Source organism: Eleginops maclovinus, chromosome 14, assembly GCF_036324505.1.
Source record: "Eleginops maclovinus isolate JMC-PN-2008 ecotype Puerto Natales chromosome 14, JC_Emac_rtc_rv5, whole genome shotgun sequence".
Lineage (NCBI taxonomy): Eukaryota > Metazoa > Chordata > Actinopteri > Perciformes > Eleginopidae > Eleginops > Eleginops maclovinus.
This window is the reverse complement of record NC_086362.1, coordinates 13,284,188-13,300,755: the sequence shown is the minus strand read 5'-3', so window position 1 is coordinate 13,300,755 and position 16,568 is coordinate 13,284,188. Positions and strand designations below refer to the sequence as shown.

The 16,568-nt window shown below is 37.3% G+C and overlaps 1 protein-coding gene across 2 annotated transcripts; it reads left to right on the top strand.

Annotated features, from left to right (window-relative positions):
• Positions 1-32: 32 nt before the first annotated feature.
• On the top strand, positions 33-16,249 carry si:ch73-40a2.1 (tyrosine-protein kinase receptor TYRO3). 2 transcript variants are annotated; one of them, XM_063900403.1, is made up of 15 exons: positions 33-483; positions 1,747-1,808; positions 2,837-3,452; positions 3,972-4,127; positions 4,473-4,805; positions 5,877-6,072; positions 7,502-7,593; positions 8,287-8,400; positions 9,271-9,351; positions 9,433-9,525; positions 12,067-12,188; positions 12,956-13,065; positions 13,468-13,627; positions 14,187-14,323; positions 15,476-16,249. In XM_063900403.1, exons 1-15 carry the CDS (start codon positions 378-380, stop codon positions 15,798-15,800), a joined length of 2,703 nt encoding a protein of 900 aa, XP_063756473.1. In that variant the 5' UTR covers positions 33-377; the 3' UTR covers positions 15,801-16,249. The 2 variants fall into 2 exon arrangements, with proteins under 2 accessions (XP_063756473.1, XP_063756474.1); XM_063900404.1 differs by having other exon boundaries at positions 291-483; positions 2,796-3,452.
• Positions 16,250-16,568: the final 319 nt, after the last annotated feature.

Below are 16,568 nucleotides of genomic sequence, written 5' to 3'. Positions count from 1 at the left end.
GATGAGAAAACCTTGCATTGGTTACAAAATAAACATTTAGTCACTTTTCACATCGAGAATTTGTTTACAATTAGAATTTTTAAAATGACTGTGAAGAGGGTTGCATAATTAAAAGGTGTCTGCATTTGGAAAAAAGCTATTCAGATGTAATGTGTATATAAGGTGATTTCTGTGTGTTCTGGAGTTAACTGTCAAATTGTATACTCAAAAGAAATTTAGAGGAACTCTGAAAAGTGGGAGGCAACATTCCTCTGAGTACAATCATTATAAGGAGAAAATATAAACAAATGAACATTGCCTTAGTGACTCCCTGAGTGAAGACTGACAGAGATCTGGCAGGAGCAGATTATGATACTCCTTTCTAACGCACTGAAAACATGGCTGTTAGTAACATTACACCGCAGTGTGTTTGGCCTACTTTAATTCTATTGTGGATCCTGATGTGGGAAGCCGGCTGTGACACTCAATACCAAGCAGAGGAGGGTGAGTGTTTTACATTTAATTACTTTATACAACTTTATTATCATATATTTAACCTCTGTGGTGCTTTCCATTGGTCATCAGGAAGTGGTTCATTTCCTAGCTGTTGCCTCTGCACCAAATAGACCAAAGAGCTTTAGCAAAAAGAAAGAAAGAAAACTCCCCTTCGACAAAGCTATTTTTTATCTTAAATTACACACTAGTGGCTTTTTCTAATATAATGTTGTATTTTATATTGACTGACATTTTATTTTGGGAAAAGGCAGTCATAGAGGAAGAATTAAGATGTTATGAGCAATAAAAGCGCAGAATAATTACAATTATTTAGATGACGTCATTAGCAAAAGGAAGTGGAAGCTTTTTAGTATTTTAATGTTGGAGCTGAAGACGTTTTCATATAAGATTAATCTTTCAAATGTACAATATTTCCCCTAATTACATTGTGCAGATTTACTTTCCAACATGTTTCAATTTCTTATCTGCATCTTGCGATTCAACACCAGCAGCATCCTGTTTACAGTATGAGCTGAAAGTAAAAGTACCAAGGTTTTTCAGAAGACTAAAATATGATTTTATTTATTGAGGTTGTTGTATTTTGAAATATATCAATTACTGTAAATGTAAGATACATAACATTGGTCTTCAATTTTTTTCTTAGCTTTACAAAACTCATAATTGTATTTGATCATTGTTACGCAGTGTTATAATATTTTCTTTATATTTTTGGGTTCAAATGTATGGAAGAGGATTAGGGCCACATGAAAACAATTTTTTGGGCATGTCAGAATTCTGACTTTAATTTCAAAATTCTGACATGCCCCCCCAAAAAATGTCATGTGGCCCTAATGCTCTTCTGTACAAATGAATGATAGGAGAAATATTGTGTTTTTTCTAACCTAATTTTCTTTTTTAATTCCACTCTCTTCTTTCTTATTGATACAAACCTAACTCATTTATAATAATATTCTCGTAAGATTTCCCTTGTGTTAGCGCAAATGTTGGAATTGAAATCAATGTTATTGCAACCGTAGAAAGAGGAAGCACCCTCATAAGGACGAGCTGAAAGCATTTATGAAAATGTAATTTTCTCCATACTAATCTATCAATACAATAAAAAGCAGTTCAATACTAAAGGAAAGTAAAGCTCCAGCTCAAATTTAAGATTTCTTTTAGTTCTGAAATGCCCCGTTATCATATTTCAGTCTTAATTATATCCAGCATAATAACAACAGAATGTGCTGGCTTTCTGTTTTCCTTTCTGTTTAGTGGAGATTTTCCATTCTGATAAACAGACGACATTTGAATGGAAATCTGAGCCGGACAAAGAGGTAAGTCGGGATTCAAATGACGAATGTTTTGATCGTTATAATGCTTGTTTCATGCACAGTGAAACATTTACTCCATCACTGCATTATAACCTGACATCCTTTTGACCTAACTGTTAAACTGCTAACTTTATAAATATGTGTATTTTATTTATTCTATATTAGGCTATAGCAGTTGTAACTGTGTAACCAATCATGGTGTGACAGCTGCCTGTAGCATACTGTAAATAGTATTACCTATATCATAGAACATGAAGCTGTTTTTCTTTCTTTCTTGAGGTACCAGGATGTTATTTTAAAAACTATTCACAGGAAATAAAATCTTTGAAAAAAAAAAAAGCACAATATGATATTTGGTTGATTATTATCTATGGCTTTATTATTTATTGATTCCACCGGTTGTTGAGGTTGTTCAGTGATGTTAAGTAGCTAATTACATTTACTCAAGTACTGTATTAAGTACAATTTTGAGGTATGATTTTTTTGCTACTTTGTACTACTACAATTCAGAGTTGGTGTACTTTTACTGCACTACATGTATTTAATCCCTTTAGTAACTTTACAGATCTGGATTAATGATGGTAAATATAATCAGCCCTTAAATCAGACTTTAGTTCACCTGCAGTAAATCCAGCAGCTACCCTGCAGTATACAAAGCCATTCAAACTAGCTGCACCTTTACCAGCTCTGAGAACACTTTAATGATCAACAATTATAAAACATATCAGAGATATTATTCTGAAATGGACCAATCAAACAATGACTACTTTTACTGTCACTACTTTAAGTACATTTAGATGAGAGTACTTTCTACTTTTACTGGAGGAACATTTTGAATGCAGGACTTTTACTGTGACAGAGTATTCCTACACTCTGGTACTTCTACTTTACTCAAGTACAAGATCTGAGGACTTCTACTTTTACTCAAGTACACAATCTGAAATGTTCTCCCACCTCTGGGTTTTGTGTACCTGTACTTCTACCCTGCAGCTTTTCTCTGATGTTTCCCTTTGTCTTCACCATGATTCCAGTGGATGTCAGTTAAACTCAGAGTGGGTTTGCCCAATCCAGTCCCTGTCTTCCAAGCTTGTGGAAGGCAAACAACAAGAACTTTTTTAAGCCCATGGATGGAGCGGAAAGATGCCCACTACATACTGATGGATATTTCGTTTACCCAAGAAGAAGAGTTGTCCGGACAGCTGAGCCCACTAGAAGTTCACTTTTTTGACAAAAACACACGACTGAGAAGATTTCAAAAGAGTATGGACGTCCTGAATCTCAACACCTCCCGGCGTTTCCCTGGCTCTCAAGAAAGTTTCCAGTCCAGCAACTACGAACACAGGCTGGCTCTGGGCCTGGGCCCCGTCAGACAAACAGGCTTCCAGCTGGCCTTCTCCTACTCTGGAACATGTGTGCTGGTAACATCCATCAGACTGTACTACAGGAGGTGCCATGACATTGTTAGTAACCTGGCCTTGTTTAAAGGGACGGGGGCAGTGTCGGGTGACCTGAGGGGCTCCTGTGTGGACGGAGCTGTGGAGGTTTCTCCCCCTGTTAGAGAGTGTGGCGTAGATGGAGAATGGGGGCCAGTGCAGGGAGGATGTACCTGTAAGCCCGGTCATCAAGTCATGGACGACACATGTCAAAGTATGGACGTTTGCTTCTTCAATTAAAATACCATAAAATTGGCTGCATACTGATGACTACAGAATAAAATTAGACATAAGACAGACAGGTCCGAATTTGGAGTTATGTTTCCTGACTTTATGCTTCTTAAAAGCCCCACAAATCTGCATGTTCGCTACACATCTTATTCACAATTTTAAAAAGGACAATTTAAAGATCCATACATTAAAAATGAACTGATGTAAAAATCCAGGGCCATTCAAGAACCCAAACTTTACTTTTATTCTGGAATAAAGATCCTGTGAATGTATCAGTATTTTTTGTAGATGCCCAAAAATCTACAACATATATAGCAACGTATATATAAAGTCAAACTTTTTGGGGGTAATTGAACATGTGAGCACATTATAACATAACCTGACTATGGTGCTAAAGGAAGCGTTGTTGGTTAGTGTGAAAATAACATTATTACCACAGCAGAAGGTAAGGTTTTTGTAAACAATAGAAGTTGTAGGAAAGTGACTCACTCTTTCCCACCAGCATGTGGCATGGGCTACTACAAACCAGCCACTGAGAGTGGAGTATGCCGGCCGTGCCCACCGAATAGCAAAACACCTGGGAAGGAATCTGAGAGGTGCGTTTGTCTTCAGGGTTACAACCGCCTACCAACTGACCCCGAGGACCTCGGCTGCACTAGTAAGACACACTCTTACTACGTATTGCAAATAAACTGGTGTCATTGTATTTTTAAAATGGTGTATGGGATTAGTCATTAAAGTCTCTATGTCAACTTAGAATTGTCAAATTCGGTGCACCCTACTTGTAGCATCACAACATACACACTGAAAAAAATGAAATGTTTTTTGGTGCACCATAATGGACTTTCCCCCCCTACTTATCATCGAGGATGTTTATTTTTGTATTTAGGTTGTCTACCTTGTACTATACTTGTATACCTTCAGCTAATGTGATGCTAAGGACACATATTTTGAATGATTTTGCAAACTCTCATGTTTAACTTCGCGTTCATGTCCCCCACAGGGCCGCCCTCTGCTCCGGTGAATCTCACAGCCCGTCATTATAATGACTCCATGCTGATGGTGACGTGGGATCCTCCTCATGACCATGGAGGCCGACAGGAAGTGACATATGGCATCAAGTGTGAGAAGGAAGTGGACTCCGTCCATCAGTGGGAGGCATGTGGTGACGATGTGGTCTTCCTGCCTGACTCAGCAGGGCTGACCAACACATCAGTCACTGTCACAGAGCTGAACCCACAGCATGGCTACAGGCTCTCAGTGCAAGCCAGGAATGACGTATCCATCCTGTGGAAGGCACCACCTTCATCCACTGCTACCGTCACAATGCACAGATGTATGTAAGCCCAACTAAGATGTCAACACATTAGAAAGCTCAAGAAAGGCGAGCGAAATGAATGTCAGGGATGAGACATCCATGTGTTGCGAAATAAAAGTGTGAGGATTCAGTCTTGGTTTCAGTTGAGAAAAACAGGAAGTTAAACCATCATAAAAATGTATTTGGCCAGCTCAGAAATCAATGGTACATATTTTTAGAAGATGTTTTATTTGATGCTTTTAAACATTTCTCAATGGTGGACTAGAACTTTGAAATCAATAGAAATCAATTTAAAATGTTCTATTAACCTCTTGATCTAACTATAATTGAACAAATAATCAACCTTAAAATGCTTAGGCTCCCTGGTGTCTTTAAGGCAATTAATAATCTGGGAATATAGAGTAAATATATTAAAAAATTCAAACATTTAATTTGACTTAAGATAATAACATGCACTGCAGGAAATGAAACTCTGTAACTGTAATTACTGTAATTATAGTAACAGGGTTGAAAATCAATGCTAATGTTAGCTTTAACCTCAGGCAAGAACAAAGTTAGATATTAAACTAAAAAATGATAACTTTGAAAATAATTTGTCTTATCCTGATAATATGAGCAACAGGGTAGAGTGGGTTGGAGTAACACACTCGCTCTACAGTGTAAGGATAAGACAAATATGAAAATGAAAGCTAGGAGATTATTTGACATTACATAGCTGGGACAGAAAATGTCCTCTAATTCTTCAATGATCCTTTAATGACTTAGCTAGTTCGATTAAAGCAGGACATAACACATTCTGCCTCCTACAAAAAAGTAACACACAAGCTCTACGCAGTAAAACACACTTTTGCTCAATATAGTTAGAGGCCTTTTTGCTACAACTTTGCTGGGTTAGCTTATTGTGGCTAATGTTAGCTAACTTTAGCTGGATGTTGCTGTGTGTTTAGCACTGTACTGTCATACTTTAGGGTTCTGTTCAATACTGGATACATGAAAACAGGCTTGATTAAAGAACTACTGAACAAAAAGTGCATATTTGAAGTCAATAATTGTAATTTCTGAGCCAGAAACACTTCTGTTCTGTTACAGGGAAGGCTCCTCCTGTGGTGAGCACTGAGACGTCGGGCTCGAACTTCTCAGAGTTTGCAGTAATTCCAACAGCTTCTAACTCCCAGAGTCGCACCTCCATGTGGCTGACAATTGGTATTTTATTTGCCATCCTGCTGCTCATGGCTTTAGTCCCCACTGTTGTGTGTGTCCTGCGCAGCAACTACACTAAACTCAGGTAATAGGACCTTCCACTTCTTATTCTTTGGCCTACTACTTTAAAGTTACTGTTGGTGAATGTGTGTGCTCATTGATCAGTTGATATGTTGAGAGGGTTGGAGGGGGAAAGTAGTCAAAATAACTACAGAACATGAGGTATCATCATACATTAAAGGCTTTGTATCGGGCGCTGCACGATAGCTGCCCACTGCTCCTAGAACTAGGATGGGTTAAATGCAGAGGACTAATTTCACTGTGTGTGCTCTGCTGTGTGCATGCATGTGACAAATAAAGAGGGTTTCATCCTCCGATTCTATCTATCTATCTTGTAATAGGCTATAAAATAGTTTTATTTTAGTGCTGTCATTGTGAGAAACTTGTACACGAGGAGATAAATGTGAGGATGTGTAAAATCACAAACTATTGAAATTGTTTCGTATTAAGACAAGGAAAACTTTCCTTTCAGCTCAGAAACTTACTTTTTCAATTAGTTGGTGGATAGTTTTGCACAAAAAATAAACACTAGTGATAAGACCAGTCTGCTCACACTGGTACGTTGTTTAATGGTAGTTAAATGACAAATGTAATTTAATTTAATTATTCAAGCAGTTTAAATTGCATTTAGACTTTAGTGGGACTTGGTTACAGCTACAGCTACAGTACACACTATAAAATGTATCATGTTATCACGTTTCAAAGAAAGAAAATCCCAAAAGGTATAAAAAATGTTTTTCTTTTAACTAAATCCCCTGTATCATATACATAAGACAGCATTCTGCATGGAACATCTATGAGCGTCATCTTAGCCACTATACAACGCATTAATAGCAATAAACATTATGAATTAATGCCTTAACACTAATGTATCCCTTCAGGCATATACTGTATCACATATCAAATGACCTCTAAAAAGTATTTTTTACTACACACCAGTCAGTTGTTTAATGTGCATACAGCTTGCCAGTTTGTAACATGTATGCTGACCATAGTTTGTTTTTGCAATAACCTTCAGTGTGCACCAGAAGGCGCTCCACTAACTGTGGACTGCACACAGCAGCATGCTGGGAGAAATAGAGGGAAGGTCTTCAAAAGATACTTTGCTGCAAATGACAAACGAAAGTTACACAATGACAGGGTTTTGTGTATTAAATTCTGACCTGGCGGACTTAAGATTCTAAATAACATGTATCTTAAAAGATATAGCGGAAGATAGAAATACAAATTACTACCTTATTCAAGCATATTATAATATTGTCTAAATATCTCAACTTATTCAAATAATGACCAATTTAATATGTGTAAGCATTGTTTTACTACTATTGATGTGAGATGAGATAAGTAGTTATGATGCCAGTTTTTTCTTCGTAAATGACAATAATTTGAGTTAGGATGACTAAACTTTCCAGAAAAATGTGCTGATAATTAGAGAAAGTTTCATTTTACTACAGGTCTGTCCATGATTTGGAGCTTGAGCCAATTAACCCTGACGTTACCTACAGAAGGCGACAGGAGGAGGATTCTGAACCCCAGCCGGCCAACAGTTAGTTTCATCTTCCATTTTTATGTTTATTACATAAAGGGTATTGCACAATACTTAGGACCCAAATCTAATCCCAAACAAATACCATTCCAATTTCCACCCACATACAGACCAAAGCAAGAATAAACATATATATATATATATATATATATATATATATATATATATATATATATATATATATTTATATATATTATTAGTATATTCACACATGTTATTTATCCGATAAAATGTTCTATCTTTTTGTTGGACAAATGTATAGCCCTGCATTACATTAGCATTAGCATTAGCAAACACCCAAGCAATTTCTGAGTTCCTCTGTCTTTTTTTCATTTTGATCGATTCATTTATACACATGGTATTATAATAATTTTACAGAATTCCTTTATGAAATGTTGCCTTTTTTATGTATTAATTATTTTGAGTGTGTGTGGGTGTGTATAATGTCATGTAGCCCCACCAATGTAACCCACCTACTTAATTTATAAATTAACGGTTATGACGAGAGAAACTTTGATTCATTTAATTCATTATAATGTCAAATTATACATGTGTAAACTTAAGCAAAGAATTTCCTTCATGCTGGTATTTCATAAAAAAAAAAAAAAACTATTGTACTTCCTGTTTTGAGGGATTACAGATTCCAGTGTGCATTATTTTGAGATGATTTATTTGTCTTCCCTTTTGTTTCAGTGGTCGGGGGGGTGGTCCAGATGTTGGAGGGGCTTGGTGGCAGACTGCTTGACAGTCTGAAGGAAGTGCTGGTAGAGAGGGACAGACTCACCCTGGGGAAGGAGCTAGGCAAAGGTTAGTTCATGATGACTCAGCAAAAATTATCAAGATTTCCAATGCAGGGCCATTATTGGTGAACTGGAAATAGGAAGAATAATACTTCCTCCGCTACAGTGTTTGGATAGATCAGCCTAGTCACAGTAACTATAATAGTGAATTCCAGTCCAGCAACAACCTAAAACAAAACAGTTCCTTTAGGAAAAATAAACCCTTAACTGATATCTTATCCCAAAATGTGGGAAAATTATTTTTGTTGATTGTTTCCTAATGATACTGTAGTTGCCATGCACACATAGATAGATCGATACTCGATCCACAGTTGGGAAATTGTTTTGTCACAGCAGCATTTTTGACAGTCATTGTAAAATAATTACACAATTTCTTTAAAATATAATACATATAGCAAATATATACATATTCAAAGTAGAAAACACATATCCAGAAGATATTGTAGGACTTAGAAAGCCTGCAATGAAACGTTAGGATTCATTTAGTGTCACAACAAAAATAAAATTGCCTGAATAAAATCTTTTTCAGAGGGTACAAGTAGGCCAAGATTTGAAGCTCTTGGTAATAAAATGTGGAAGGCAGAGTTGATTTTAAATATAATCTGTCCTTGCAGAATAAACACTGATTTCTATTCATGGTATAGAATATTACCAAAGCCATAAAGACACATCCTCTGGCAACCCTAAAGGCCTGCACCAAATGCACCTCATCCATTTAGTAGATTTTGAAATATTTTCGGTCAATGACTACACAAAAGTGATTGTTATGGTGATCAATCTAAATGTTGTCACATCTTCAGTTTTGAGCAAAGTAAAAAAACAGATAGAAGGAAGTGAAATTGAGGCTTGAAATCGTGACTTCCTGTTTGTTCTCCAGGAGAATTTGGCTCAGTCTATGAAGGGGTCTTCACACCAGATCAAGGCGGGGACATGAAGGTGGCTGTGAAGACCATGAGAGGTGAGTACTGAAAACTCTTCATCACAAATCTACCCTGCTTCTACTTCATTTTTGATTTAATCCTCTGTCCTACAAATCCAGTTGGAATCTCCAGCCAGGACGACCTGTATGAGTTTTTGAGAGAGGCGGAGATCATGAAGAACTTTGATCATGAAAATGTGGTCGGACTACTCGGTAAGACATGATCTAATCCATCGTATCCAGTGTTTGTATTGGACTGTCATACTGTGTTTCTTCAGAAATATTTAGGACACATCGACTTCTTTTTCCATCTCACAAACCATTGAAAGCTGGTCCTGCTGGTTGTTGGTATTTGCATTGAAAGGCAGGTTCATTTAAATAGCCTTCTGTGCTTCACCAGGTTTTCACTCTACGGCCAAGTTCATATCAGGATATCTTTATTGTCATCACACATAGGTATAACAACATTTAGTTGGTATCTCTCACAATATGCAGTAATAGAAATAGTCTCAGAAAAATAAGAGCAGTGATAAAAGCAGAGGTAGCAGCGATGACAATGCACTGCAATGACACGGCACTATGATTAAATTAAATGTCATTGTACATATTTACACATTTTACAGACTGTATTGTAAGTTTACAAAGATACAAACGTTTGAATATAACTGTGTGTTCATAAATAAATGCTAAACTTAACCATAGATGCTAAAATAGTAGCCATAATTATTTATAAATAAACAGAGAGAGCCAAACCGGTCCATCAGTATTATCTTGGCCTATCAACTTCCAGACAACAAACACTTGGTTTAGCTATTTCTGAGCCAATGAGGTCATCCATACACACTGACTAACCAAAGCAATAAGGTCAAGTGGTTAAAAGCTAAACAGGCTGTGCAGTGTGGTGTTGCTTCTCACTGGGAATGGGAGTGCTTTCAGGAGAGTCATTTGATTAAATGTTGATATTGTGAGCAGTGGATTTCACAGTACATGTGGAGCATGCGCAGTTGTGCGGAAGTGATTGTTCCTAACGATCCAAAAGTGCATGTTTCTGAGTTTTTCTTTACACACACAGTGTTATAAAAGTCCTAACACCTCGGACGCTACAAAATCTAAAGACCTGCTTGATGACTTCAACTCAGAACTTTAACTCGCAATCTTTTGATCATTTAAAAAATAAAAATGATTCAGGTGTCATCGCATAATCTCAGTTAAGGCAGGTCTAGTTGGATGGATGGCCAACACACACACACACACACACACACACACACACACACACACACACACACACACACACACACACACACACACACACACACACACACACACACACACACACACACACACACACACACACACACACAGTAGACTGTTGTTTGTTTTCATTTCCGATTACTTCAGAAGCCATTACACGACAGTCCCCTCATGCTTGCAGACTTGAATTGTCTTACAGTGACCTCTGCACTAGTTTGCTTTACGGCATGAAGCTAGGCCCGTAATAACTAATATACATAAACTTTTGCACAGTCCAGAATTGTGGATATTGTGTAATTTGATTGGTAAATCAATATCGTCTTAGATCAGCAGCCTTTATTGCTCTCTAATCTATGCCCATATGCCTGATCCCTAAGTAATAGGGCGACCTTTTCTTATTAGCCCGTCAGTCTCAGACAAAAAACTAACTTTCAGCCATACTTGCTGTCTCTGAGTCGGTCCAAATGTGTTTATGCTGAGCAGCCAATCAATAGCTCAGTTGATTAGCCATTTTACAATAGGTTACCATTTTGGTGCAATTGTGTCGCTTGCAGCTGCGGCAGTTATGCTGAGATTAAATAATAACTCCTAAAGCCTTAGCCTAATTGAATAGAATGCCCAAACATTTTAAAGCTTCTTTGCTATTATTGAATCACGTGTGCGGGACATCTGATAGGAAGACTAAAAAATAAATATGACACCAGTTGTTTAGTTTCAATGGCAATGTAAAGGTCAGGCTTGGGGAGCGACGGATACATGTAACAAGATACTGTAATCAGGATACGAAAAGATTACTATTACATTGAAAAAAATGTGATTACTACTACTATTACAATACATTTTGAAATAAAGAGGTATATTTTAGGTAGACGTACTGAATGAATTCTCTTTATGGTTTATATTTAGGCTTCTTCTTTTTTAAATACACTTCTTTAATAATGCAGCAGGTGAACACCTGATTCATTAAACAAAAATACAGTGAATGCTTTTGATTATTGTATTAAGCTTAAACAGTGCTTTTAAAATATTACTGCTACTACATTTTTGATATGAAATATCTTGTTTTGTTCTTGGGTAAAACACACTTATAAAACATCTTATTGTTATTTCATTTCTCTTGTTTTTATTTGCATTGCATTTGATATTGGGGTAATCCAAAAGTTACAGAAAGTAATCAGGTTACATTACTTTGATATTGTGATACTCAGATAAGGTTACTGATTAAATGTGTTGACATATAAGTAGTTATTCCATCCACCCATCCATCCATCCATCCATCCATCCATCCATCCATCCATCCATCCATCCATCCATCCATCCATCCATCCATCCATCCATCCATCCATCCATCCATCCATCCATCCATCCATCCATCCATCCATCCATCCATCCATCCATCCATCCATCCATCCATCCATCCATCCATCCATCCATCCATCCATCCATCCATCCATCCACCCATCCATCCACCCACCCATGTGTGTGTGTGTGTGTTTCCTACAGGGGTTACTCTACAGAGGGAGCAGGATTCTCCTCTGCCGGTGCCCCTGGTCATCCTGCCGTACATGAAACATGGAGACATGCGCCGCTTCCTCATCGCTACACGATATGGAGACATTCCTATGGTGAGACGCTGCAGCTCATGCACGCACAGAAAGGGGCATGCAACATCAGCACATGCAAACATTTTCTTTGGCCTTCCTTTAAATTTGTTTTTATAACATTGTGATCAGGTAACTTCCCGAAATAAGCCAAAATATAAATCGTTAGACAAATCAGACATCATTAGACAAAGTATCTTCCCTCACAAAGACACAAATGGCTGAGCTCTAAGAATAGCTAAATCTTTTTGGAGAATGGCTATTTTGAGTTCTACAACACTTCTTTGGACTGATCAGATACCAATAAAACACTGCACAACCGTTCATAATTATATCAAAGGGAATTTCATAATCCGTAAAAGGCATCATGCTGACAATATTTTGAAATGATTTATTTTTTCAGTGGAATCTATGACAAAAAGGGGGACTAACATGGTGATAACACAATAAAAAAGGTAGAAATAAATGTATCAAACCCATATAAATTAAACAATTAAGAGAAAGAAAGTCAAATAGACACATAAACAAACAGCATTCTGATATTTCTTAAATGTGACCTCTATAAAACATATGGAAGATTTATCTAGTTATCATTTCAGCATGCTAAATTGACATACAGTTAAAAATGCAATTGACCATTTATCAAAGGACAATAATTTGGTTTCTGCAACAAAACAAAAAAACCCGACCATCTCTTTATTATCACCCACACCCCAACCCCGACAGAAACATGTCTACATCTACATTATTGTGTGTTTAATATGTTAAATCAAGGACTCCCCCCTCCTCAGTTTGTGCCCCATCAGAGTCTGCTGCGCTTCATGGTGGACATCGCGGCGGGGATGGAGTATCTGAGCTCGCAGGGCTTCCTGCACAGAGACCTGGCTGCACGCAACTGCATGTGAGTCCATCAGAGGGAGACATTGAGGAAGGGAGGGGGGGCAAATGAATGACTCCTTGTTCACATGTGACTGTGTCTCTGTCCTTTAGCCATTGGTATTCAACCATGGCTTGTATCTGGGGAGGAAGCCGCTCAAAATACCAAGAAAGTAGACTGAAGACTTTAGAGGAGAAAAGTGTGTTGGCACAAATTTTAATAAACAGTCGGTCAGAACTTTATTGTTTCTATCCTACTCCAGAAAGCATTGTAGGGAAGAGAATGAGGGCCATATGACAAATGTTTTTTTCTGGCATTTTTCTCAAATTACTGACTTTAATCAGAACTCAAAATATTTTTTTACTGGCCCTAATCCTCTTCCATGTACGTGCCTTACCTTCATATTTTTTATTTTTTTATCCATAGGCTGGGGGATGACCTGCGGGTGTGTGTGGCTGATTTCGGCCTGTCCAAAAAAATCTACAGCAACAATTATTACCGTCAAAAAGTAGCTATCCGCGTGCCAATCAAGTGGATGGCGATGGAGAGCCTGTCCGAGTCTGTGTACACCACCAAGAGTGATGTGGTGAGTTCAGACTTCTTGCTTTATTTAGACACATGATAAACAGCTTTGAAAGTAGAGATTCCACTCTCATATCTGGATTGGGATATATTCTGAACGCCTAAACTTGTATTTGTCGTCCCTGCTTTACTCAAGTACAATTTTTAAGTACATGAGTATTTCCATTGAATGCCACTTAATACTTTTACTCGGCTACATTTTAAAAGGGAAATTATGTTATTTTATTCCACTGCATTTATTTAACAGCTTTAGCACTTTTCTGGTTTTGCACTAAAACCATGTGATCGACCTTTAACTTTAACATGATGCATCTCTAAAAATAAACTACTGGACTAATGGTTTAAGGTACACACAAATCAAACAATATATTACAAAACTTTGTCTACAAGAGTTAAATGCTGCTTGATGAACAATGTCCTGTATATGTGATCATATGGAGGACATTTTTCTACTTAGGAAGTAGGACTTTTTCCTTGTAATGGAGTATTTTGACAATTTAGTATTGGTACTTTAACTTAAGTAAAACATCGGAGTACTTCTTCCTGCGTCCCTGTCCTCTCAGTGGTCCTTCGGGGTGACCATGTGGGAGATTGTGTCCCGGGGAAGGACTCCCTATCCTGGAGTAAGCAACCACGAGCTGCTGGAGCTGCTGCTGTCCGGACACAGGCTCAAACCCCCCCAGGACTGTGACCAAAAACTGTGAGTTCCTCAGCTGTTGCTGAACTGTTCAGTTCTCATTATCTAATTTGATATAGTAGACACTATATACATTTAACAGAAAGCTGGGGATACCAGAAGCTACTTGGTACTGTATGTCCACAGTAATGTGTATTATATATGTGCATTATAGTGGGAGCATTTCCCAAGAAAATACAAGTAAGCCCAGGCAAACAACAGACTGCTAAAAGGGGAAAGAAAGGTTTTAATTTGTCCTATTTCTTTGAGAGAAAGTATTCTTAACAGATGTATAATTTATTTTGCCCAAATTTGCTGGGATTTAATTTGCCACATCGAATGGGCAACAATTGTTATGTTTAATTACATTTCATAGGGGCTTCTAATTAGTTATTACCATTGACTGCAAGATGACATTTACCCTTGTGTGTACTTTTCTAATGTATCTTTTTCTCAAATAACTGATTATTAATTTGTAAAAAAGCTATACTGATGATTTGCAAACACAACGTATGGGATTGGGACCCCTAAAAGAGTCAAAATATCTAGGATGTTTGTATTCTACAAAAAATACGTTTTTTTTTCAGACTTTTCTATAACAAAACAAGAAAATATCTATTTGATTTCACTACTTTTACTACCTTAATTGCAAAGGTCACTTTTTCATCTCTTTTATACATAAATATGTGTCCCGTCTGTGTTAAGAGATTCAGAAGATGCCAGGAACAAAGACCACCTCTCTTTTTTTCCTGATCCAACTTTTTAAAAACTTGTCTGAAAATCAGCTGATAAGATTTTGGACACTTTGTGATGTCACAAGGTTTTTTGGGCTGTGCAACCATTAGGCAATAACCAACCAAGACCCGCCCACCTTATCACCTGAACCTCTTCCTAGAGCACCATCGTGTTTTCTAAACCAATAACTTCCCAAAGGGGCGCGGCCAGCAGCAGCTCATTAGCATTTAAAGCTAGGCTGAAACAGAGGGGTTTATGGGATGCTACAATGATCTGTTTGGTGTTTCAGCCAAACACTTCAGAGAAATGTTCTGTATATATCTGAGACTTGTAATATCTCGTTGGACCTTTAAACAATTGCAATAGAACATATTTTTTGTGAATCAACAATATGCATGGTTATATATACCTCACCCTGCCTCCTCCGTCACCCCATCACAGTTATGAGGTGATGCAAAGCTGCTGGGACCAGGATCCGAGCCGCAGGCCTGGCTTTGGGGAACTGTGCGAGACACTGAGAGCTCTTCTGTCAGAGCTGCCGGAGCTGGAGGCCAGCCAGGAGGTGAGCTACATCAACCACGGCCTGGAGGTCGCCGCTGCTGCTGCTGCCTCTCAGGAGACGCACACAGAATGTGAGGAAAGATGGGAAAATGTGTATCTGCCCACTCCTATCGGTGCTGCTGCAGCCAGAGATGAGGAGGAAGTAGCAGATGGCTACCTGAAGTATATTACTGGCTCTGAAGTTAAGGGGAATGATTACAACTAAAAAAAAGTGAAACTCTCATTAACTGTGTGTGGAAAGAGACAGATATGTTGTATCTGCGTAAAAAATATTTTAACATTTCCACCATAGCCTTTAGAATTGATTAAGAGTGAGCGACAGAAAACCAAATCTATTTTGCACTTTTTATATATTTTGTATTGTATTGTAAATATTAAATATAATATACTACGGTTCACCCTATATTAATTTTACTAATTTTTGTGTTTCTTTTGTATATTTTATAATTGGTATAAATACTTTTTTTTAAATGTCAAATCATTTTAAAAATATATTTTCTATTTTTGATCTTTTCTTACAACTTCTTTCCCTGTGTTGTTCATGACCAAAGCAAATTCCTTGTACATTACGGTACTGTACGTGTAAACATACCTGGCAATAAACTCAAATCTGATTATGATTCTGATCTGGTAAAAAAATAAACTAGAAATGTACAGGTGTTGCTCGAACCCAATGATTTTATTTAATTTGATCAAAGTTAACCAATAAAGTTGTACAATTTATATTAAAATTAAAAAAATATTCTAAAAGTAATTCTAAAATCTGATTCAGCAAAACACAACCTTTTTAACATGATGGCAGAAATGAGAGTTGATCGCTTTAGTGTTTTTAGACATCTTAACTCCTTAATATTGAGTCGGCATTTGATAATTATAGCAACAATAATTGTGTTTACATCACCCAAGCCTAGCAGCTGCTTTCCTGTTTACCTCAGTGAGTACGCTTGTTTTTAAACCTGCTTTTCGTGGTAAA